The 9,300-nt window shown below is 38.3% G+C and overlaps 1 protein-coding gene across 1 annotated transcript in view; it reads left to right on the top strand.

Annotated features, from left to right (window-relative positions):
* Positions 1 to 8,932, top strand: part of SNX31 (sorting nexin 31) — a 34,477-nt gene extending 25,545 nt beyond the window's left edge. Inside the window, exons 8-13 of the mRNA XM_042464459.1 lie at positions 337 to 484; positions 1,522 to 1,797; positions 4,066 to 4,164; positions 4,771 to 4,848; positions 7,336 to 7,392; positions 8,058 to 8,932. Coding sequence (XP_042320393.1) covers positions 337 to 484; positions 1,522 to 1,797; positions 4,066 to 4,164; positions 4,771 to 4,848; positions 7,336 to 7,392; positions 8,058 to 8,156 — 757 coding nt within the window. The 3' untranslated portion in view covers positions 8,157 to 8,932. The remainder of the gene's footprint in view (positions 1 to 336; positions 485 to 1,521; positions 1,798 to 4,065; positions 4,165 to 4,770; positions 4,849 to 7,335; positions 7,393 to 8,057) is intronic.
* The last annotated feature ends 368 nt before the right edge of the window (positions 8,933 to 9,300 follow it).

Raw genomic sequence — 9,300 nt, 5'->3', positions numbered from 1 at the left:
TTTTTGATCATGCACTAGTGTGAGCAGAGATGCTTAGCCAGTGTTTTCTTGCTTTCTCTTTATGGTAAATGCAAAACAATGGCAAAAGTGTCAGTCATTTTAAACTCTTATTTAAAAGCATTCTTCTGGCTAGTCACTCAGCATAGAATGCATCCAATTGTTTCCATTTTTGTTTTCATTTAAAAAAAAACAACCTGTAAGAAGTAATTACAGTTGAAATTCTGCTTGGAACATTTAATTGAATACAGAGACAAAGGTGGAGGTAGACCCAGTCCATTGGAACTGGGGTGCTAGCTTAGTATAAAAATCATTATACAAGTTGTTATGCTTTCACAGAGGTTGCACAAATGCAGTCCCCAGGGCAGCCAGTCATTTTGCAAGCACATGCAGTCCTTCTCTCATTTCTGACATGGGGAATATGGAGCTAATTGAGTGTTGTTTAGTGGGTGAACTCAAGGCCATTGTGCCTATTATGCGGTTGGTTGTATAAACTTGAGATTCAGCATAACTGCACTGGCATATATTTATGCTACCTTGTCCTAGTCTGTCTATGTGTGTTTCCATTTCCCCACTGAAGAATTACATTCCTTTAAACTACTTGTGCTATATGTATTTGTTTCGTGATGGAAATGTAACCGGTATATGTATGAAAGAGAAACAACATTCAAAATCAATTCACTTTGCCACTTTTCCTGTAGTTTAAGGATGGGGAGCATTTGGTTCAGCAGTTTTCAGCATCTCTCATTACGACCTCTACTAGCTAGAGTAGACCACCAAAAATCTACAGGCCCATGAATTTCCTACCCTGGTTTCTGAAGGGCACTTAGATCTGCAAACCAAGTTTACAAGTGACTTAGTAAAAGGGGGGAAAACCCACCTACTACTTTTGCTTCTGTAGTCTAATCTACTTTGCAGAAATAATTCAGTGTGACACTGCCTGAACTGCCATGGCTCAATGCTATGGGATTCTGAGATTTGTAGTTTGTTGTGGCACCAGAACTCTCTAACAGAGAAGGCTAACTATCTCACAAAACTACAAATACCAGAATTCTATAACATTGAGCTATGGCAGTTAAAGCGGTGTCACATTATTTCTGCAATGCAGATTAGGCCTGCACCTGAAGGTACTGGGAAGGAATGACTGGTGCAGATGTGTCCTGCTGAATAGCTCTTGGAGTCTTGCTCTGAAAATTCTTTGCAAGGCCATATTTATCCTTCCCACCTAACATATGATACTTTTACTGGCAAAATAAGTATGGGGAAATCTCCTGCATTAATGTTAAATGTGAGATGTGTCCCTTTAAACTAGGGAACATAAATTGTAGTATAGGTCATCAATATGTGAATGGGCTCTCTGTACCAGAGTTTGGAACTGAGTTATAATATGTACTGTAACCCAGAATCCTCCAGCTAGCATGGCTAGTGGCTATGTTGGCTAAGGGGTTCTGGGAATTATAATCTACATAAGTAACTTTATAAAAATATATTATGTGGCTTCCAGTCACTTGGTGAAGTTACTAGCCCTTGCCATCTTCCTACATTGTGTCATATATAACCCACTGTTCTCCGCCAGTTTCTCTTTCTCTTGCACAGTTCTTAGAGGTGGTTCAGGAGGTCCAGCATTATGGATATATACAGCTTGATCCTTGCTCTTGTGACTACCCTGAAGTAGGCTGTACTGCTGCTATTCATGTTGGAAATAATGAGATTAGCTGCTGCATAAAGTTGCCTAGTAACCAGATCAAAGAGGTCAGCTTCAAGATCAACCGGGTGAGGTGCTGGCAGGTCACATTTCTAGTAAGTACCTTGTGAGCAACTTGATGTTTTTTCAGTTGCTTAACCATATTGTGTAATGCTAACTGCCTTGCTGTGATTCATCATTGTCCTCCTTTAAAAGGAATAGAGCTTGGAAAAGTTACCAGTACTTTGTTGGATTGCAACTCCCAGAATCCTCCAGCCAACATGAGTATTGGTTATGTTGCTGGTGGATTCTGGGATAATTATTTATTTATTTAACACCCCAGCTTTCTTCCAATATGGAACTCAAGGGCTGATCACAGCATAGATTAATACAAAGTACACCTAACAAAATACTGTAATAAAAGTATAAAAAGCAATTAAGTAGACTACCCTGATAAAAACACCAGTAATTCAAAATGGTTAAAAAGTGTTTAAAACATAACTAGGAGGCGAATGGCACACATACCCCCCCAGTGAAAGACCCTTTCACTGATCTGGAGCACCTTTGATTTATCTGGATTAAGTCTTAATTTGTTTGCCCTTATCCACTCCATTACAGAAACATCTTCCATAAGATTTGATTGAAAGGAGAGATAGAATTTGGGTATCATGAGTATGCTGGTGGTAGGCCAAAAAATAGCATTTTTCAAAATCTGAAAATGAGTTCTATTTTCTTTTTTTTAAAAATCTTTCAGTGGAGGTGCTCTGAATGCAGGAAATAAGACACCACACATGTGTATATTTCCTCTATATAGATTTGTTGCTGTGTATGTGTTTAGAAGAAACTCTTTCTTTGACTCCCCCCCCCCCAAAATATGTTTAGCAATAAGCTTATCTGTGGTGATTGTAGTAGTCTATTCTCATTCTCTCTCTCTCTCTCTCTCTCTCTCTCTCTGCGCCTGCTTTCAAGTTGCCTGTCTACTTATGATGAAATCATGAATTTCATAGTATTTTTTTAGGCAAGGAATATTCAGAGGTGGTTTTGACAGTTCCTTTGTCTGAAATATAGCCTACACCCTCTGGCATTTGTTGGCACTCTCTTAACCAAGTACTAACCAGGGCTAAACCTGTTTAACTTCCAAGATCATACAGGATCTGGTGCCTTTAGGGTATACTATCCACTAGGAAATGTGCACTAAGAAGGGCTGGATAAAGAACTTAGCAATGCCCAGAGTGTGCTACCACTGCTTGACCTGAGACAATAAAGTGGTCATACAGTTACAGCCCAAGTAGAACAAGCCAACTAATCCCCCATCATTAGAACTATTTCCAGGCAACTTTATTCAATTAATCATGAGTTTCATCTGGTTGAATATTTATAAATGTATTTTACAAGGAATAGTTCTGGTGAGACAGTGTAGCTTTTTTTCCATTTCTTAAGATGGGATCTGAAATAAAATATTGCAGTGTATCCCATACCCTAGGATCAATGCTGCTACTCAATGCTTCAGCCAGGCTCACACTGGACCCCTTATAGTTCTGTTCAGACTTCTCAGGGTTACCTAAGTTTCTGGGAAATGGAGAGGGGAGAAGTTGTAGATAGCAGGAAATGGAAAAGAAGCTCCTCCATTTCCACCCTCTTGAAATAACTGTTTTCAAATTTCTCTGCCCATTGTCTAAGTCCCCACTTGAGGAAGAGAAATCTGGCCTCTGCCTACATTGACATCCCTCTAACTGAACTGCAATAGAGACAACATCTATGCAAAATGTAGACCTCTGACTCCAACACCATTACTTATCTTCCTCCTGTATAATTTTTAACATCTTTCACCTGAAGAAGAAGCCAAAAGAGTTTCAAAAGCTTGCAATATGTGTTTTGTGCATTTTGGCTGGTCAATAAAAATAGCACTCCTTTGTGGATTTTGTTTTGTTTTCAATGCAGTGAGGGAAGTTCAGTCTTACCGATTTCCCCAGTACGAAGGCCTTTTCCCAAAGACACTTACTATGAACAGTATAGGGCAGGCTCTGGATGCCACCCAAAAACCCAAAATTGAACCTCTCTTCCAAAACACAGTTCATCTTGTAAAATTCTCTTGGGAATTTGTTTTGAGAAAAACCAGTAGCAAGGGAGGCCTGCCCTTAAAGCAAAATCACAGGTGTGGAAACAGCTTTTTCCTTTTTCTATTAAACAAACAAACATCCCCCCCCAAAAAAAACACACCAGTTGGTTAAAGAATAAGAACATGTGAGTTGCCACTGAAACAGCAGAGATAGCCAAGATTTTGTTATAGCTGTGAATGGTCAGCAATGTAGATTGAAGAATATCTGAATTAGTAGTAAAACATAATAGTATTTGTCTTTTTCTTTTTTCTTTTAACTGCTTAGGGATCTGTTACAGGTCAAGGACTTGACCAGTTTTTGGAACTCAGGTTTGAATACAATGATTCTGATACATGGAAATGGATTGTCTTTAATACAAAACAGGTTTGTTCTGGTATACTTAAGAAGAGGAGGGTAGAGGGATCAAAATGACATTTTTCTCATGTGTTGTATCAATGCCCATATTAAAGTTCCAGTGCTAGCTGACCTAAAAAGGAACTTTGGGGGAAAGAAGCACAGGGTGGAGGTGCTGTATCCTTTTCCATCCACAGCCTGGTTACTTTGGGAAAAAGAAGCAGAGGATGCAGGTGCTTTAACCTTTTCCATCCACAGCTTGCCTACTCCAAATTATTCTCTTGAGCTACTTTTCCCTATTGTAGATTTAAAATATATATTTTTCTGTGCATGTCCCCAGGGTGGGGAGGTAAAACAGGCTGGAGGATCTGGAACAAAGTAGCAGTGCCCATGGTCACATACCTTCTAGTGCTTCCCTCATCCAGATTCCGCACTACTGAAATGTAGAGATGTTGGATAGTTGCATATAAGTCTTACCAACTCTTCAAAATATGTTGAAACTGCTATCTGTCCTCTTCTTGCTACAGAGCAGGATTAATACAGTCCAATCGAGAGCCATTCAGTTAAAAGAGTGTCGTAGTGTTGTTTTCTCCCCAAAAGGGAGCCCAAAATTAATGTATTTTCCCCCATTTTTAGGCATTTCTACTAAGCAGTTGCTTAAAAAAGATAATATCGGAGCAGCTGATGACAACAACCAAAAGTGATCAAGAAATGGTGAGCAGAGTTTGACGAGAATGGTTTGCCTAACCATTGACAAGAAGCTGTCAGCTATCTTGCCCCTTGTTGCTTTTGGGAAATTACCACTGCACATATTAGAACATACGAAAAGTCACGAAGGCCAGTCAAGTCTAACATTGTGCTTGTACTGTGTCCAACCAAATGGCCAAGGGGGAAACAGAATATGAACAAGACCGCCTCCTCCTTCTTGCATTCACCAGTAACTAATATACTTATATATTGTCTTTAATATTGAAGGTAATATATAGCCTTCCTGACTAGTAGCTATTAATAGCCCTAGCCTCTATGAACTTACCTTTTGAATTTACCCTTTTAAAACTTCTAGTTCGGCAGCCATAACTAAACCACTTTGTGACAGTGAATTCTACAGTTCAACTATGTGCAATGTGAAGAACTACTTACTTCTGTCTTGCATAACTTGATTAGAGTCATAAATCGATGTTGACAGCTACAAAATAAAGAAGTAGAAATTAAACAGGTACAAACTGCAAATCCAGAAGAATTCCAGATTATGTGCACACAGTAACAGAAACATAAATGCCTTCTGTAAGGAGTCAGCCTATTGGTGTTAATAAGACTGCTAAGGCTAATTAGATTGTTGGCCAATAGTCTGAGATTCTGGGAGCTGAAGTCCAAAATCCCTTAAAAAGCACAGTTTGGGGACCACTGATTTAGCCAGATGATTGCTAGTAAACAATGTTTTAATTGTCTTGAATCTCTCACTGGAGATTATCAATCCAGCAAAAAAGACAGGAGTTTAGCGGTATGCTCCCATCAGTATTGTGTGATAATGCAATGATTATCACATGACGTTGTGATTATCCCGTGAATAAAGAGGAATTTTAGTGCTGCTCTTTGTTTATGGAAAATCCCTGTGAATAAAAAGCAGTGCTAGAGTTCCTCTTTATTCATGGGTTAATCGTTGCATCGTGTGATAATCATCACATTATCGTGCAATATTGATACCACTAAGCTCCTGTCTTTTTTGCCGATGTGATAATCTCCACCATTCAAGATGACTCTAGTAATAGGAAAGTGGGAGAAGAACTTTTTACTATCTACCTTCCCCACACCATACTTAATTTTATATACCTTTATACCAATGAATCTCACTGTTTTTGCTTCAATTAGTAGTCTACCACATTCCTAGGAATCAACACAGAAAGCAAGCTTCTCTTTCCATTCATGCTTTTAGTTACAGTAGCCCTGCATTTATATAAAGGGTAATTCCTTCTGAGTTCAGTGGGATGTACTTCTAAGAAAACATGCATAAGATTGGGATGTATATTTCCATTTTTATTATTGGAAGCAAAGGAACTAGGACGTAGGTCTGACCTAGGAAGTTCAAGGTGCCCCTAGGAAGTTTTTTCACATACTATCAAATACTATCTTCTAGGCAGGGCCGACGGGGATATTATAGAAAGCCCTATCTTCTTGGACAAGAGTGATAACTAATTCTCAGTTAACCACAACAATCAGCAGTGAGTGTCTATACTTGAATGTATTGTATAGATTCTAAGTAAGCTTTAACAAGGCTGAAAAATGGCACTGATATGTCAACTTTTCCTTTCTGTATATACAGTATATATGCATACTATTGGTCAGTAATCCTCAATTTGCATACCAGTTAAGTAAACTATAGTATACCTAGACTCAGGTAATGAGGTGCTCACATACCAAATAAAGACATAAATCATTTTATATGATTGCTATAATAATAAATAAAACTAAAACTTTTATTTATATCCCGCTTTTCTGTTACAAGACAATCAAAGCGGCTCACTGGTGGCACAGTGGTTAAATGCCTGTACTGCAGCCATTCACTCAAAACCACAAGGTTGCGAGTTCAAGACCAGCAAAAGGGCCCAAGCTCGACTCAGGCTTGCATCCTTCCGAGGTCGCTAAAATGAGTACCCAGATTGTTGGGGGCAAATTAGCTTACTTGCTAATTAGCTTACTTGCTGTTCACCGCTATGATCTTTGGAATAGCGGTATATAAATAATAAAAAAAACCAACATATTAAAATCCACATTTACAAAATTATGTCCCAAATTCCCCCCCTTAAAACAGGATTAAACATGTACAATTAAAATATCTATTAAAAATACACACACACACACACAAAATACGAGGATAGAGTGGTGGGCTAATACATGATGTGGGGGGCAGTCATTCCGTGGCCGGGCACTTTTATTCAGAGATAATACTCTTTCTTTTGTAATGCTATGGAGCCTCCTAAACTGCGTGTAATTGAGCATGTCAGTCCTGTTTTGCTGCAAGAGGTTCTTGATAATCAGTTAAGACTATGCTCATAAACTGAAGAAAAAAGTAATTGGTAAGATTCCAGTCACTGTAACATAATTGGCCAGTATCTTCATCTGAAATAAGCTTGAGCTAGTTGCTGCTACTCTGTTTTTATCTTTCAGTATAACACATTTTATACTTAAATGAATTTATTTTAGCAGATTGAACTTCCTGAACCAGATAAAGCAAAGAAGGCAAGCATCCATCCAAGTCAGGTTAGTGGATTCAGTTTCGCAATTTGGGAAGAGATGAATTTGAGTAGGATGAGAGAGATATAAAGATGACTACTACATCTTGGGGCCAGTCAATTCTATGTAATCCTATATATTTGTTGTCATAATGATGTTAACAGACAGAGGTAAAGATGGAAAGGTAACTTTTTTTGGTCTGGTCAAGTCCCATTATATACAGGGAGGGTAGTAAAATGTCCCTTAAATAAAAGAGTAAAATTAAGGTTTGCTTTTTGGAATTTTGGGGTGGAAATATTTTCAAGTCATGGATGCAGAACATGTGGGTACAGAGAGCTAACTGTAATGTGTTCCCATGCTCCCCAGCATGCTGGCTGGGGGATTCTGGAAGTTGCTATCCAAAAAAGTTGTATTTCCAAGCTCTGCATATAGGCATTGAAACTAAAGAGCTCAACCCTAGCCTTCCATCACTTCTTCTGACCTGCCTGCCTTACCTACTGTTTGCAAAAATAATAGCTGTTGATATCCCCAGCAATTATATAGTTATCTTTTAATGCTTCCACTTGAGCTGCTGGCTTCATAAATTTAATGCACTCTGTTTCTCCCTATACCAATGTTTTTCATCTATTTATGGTTAGCATTTTAATCAGCTGGATAATATTATTATCTTTGATATCTTTCATTTTGTGCAGATATTTCATTCTGGTTTTAAGCCACGAAAAAAGATACCAACTAGTAGATCAAGCGAAGATGACTGTGTGTTTGAGAAGATAAGTGAAGAGGATTTGTGATCTTCAGCTGCTGCTTTTGGATAATTTTTTTAAAAAGGAACAACCAACAATTAGTGCAGTTGTCCTCCAATGGCAATTTACATTTTCTGTCTCTTGGTTGGATAGAACATCTTGATATTTTAAAAACATCAGTAAATCATGCCTGGGAGAGCCATAATTTCCAGCAATTGGAAAGAAATCTGTAAATATTTTTGCACATATACTTGGTTTTACTTTAATTTTTAAACATGTACAGGAATTTAAAAACGGAAAATAGCTTTTTGTTTGCTGCAAGTGTTGAAAAAAATGTGGCATTATGTGGTTAATCACTGGAATGTCAACCACTGTTCTGTTTCAAGGGGTACAATCTTTCCCTGCCGCTTTTCAATCCAATGGTAAGTTAAGCCATGCACTGAATGTTGGCAGGATCTCTCTGTGTACAGTAGTACATGATGCAATCTCGTCGTGATCTCCCAAGTCAAACAGGCAGAATTTACTTGTAGGACTTTTTCTGCAGTTCTTTTGGTCCCTCCAAGATCTGTTGCATGAAAATGTTCATTTAATGTGTTTGACTCTCTTCTTCCCGCATCCTTCCTCCCCTACTTTGCACTGGTTGCTGGAATGCATCGCCCTCAGGACTGTCGGTCCCCTCCTTTAACTGTTCCAATACAATACAGTCTCTGTTTGTTTTTTAAACCTATTACATTTTGTATAAGGAATTTTTAAAAAAATAATTATGCAGGATGTGGGGGGTAACTTGTAGCAAAAACCTACCAGTATGCTAAATATAAGCACTGTGAAAGAAATTTGGTGGTTGTCAAAATTGTTTTAACAATACACTGCTGCTCTACTTTCAAAGTGACCAAGCTTCGAGGGCTAGAAAATTAAGTAAAACCACTGGTTTTTGGCTCCAGCTAGAGAATCTGAGCACCCAGCCTATGTATTCCAAGAATGTGTATAAAAATTAACATGTAACCACACTATTCCTGTATGTAGACAACTGCAGTCTGTTGTCATAAGGAAGTCAAGGTTTTCTCTCTGCACATAGGAATTATGGAAATCTTTAGAATGTGGGGTGGCATCAACAATTGCAATCTGCATGCCTTATGCCTTACCTATACTAGAATAGAAACCAGCCATTTTAAGGATACAGATGAGCATTTAA

Source organism: Sceloporus undulatus, chromosome 4 (assembly GCF_019175285.1).
Source record: "Sceloporus undulatus isolate JIND9_A2432 ecotype Alabama chromosome 4, SceUnd_v1.1, whole genome shotgun sequence".
Classification (NCBI taxonomy): Eukaryota; Metazoa; Chordata; class Lepidosauria; order Squamata; family Phrynosomatidae; genus Sceloporus; species Sceloporus undulatus.
Note: the sequence above shows the minus strand (reverse complement) of the source record. Positions and strands in the feature narration are given on the sequence as shown.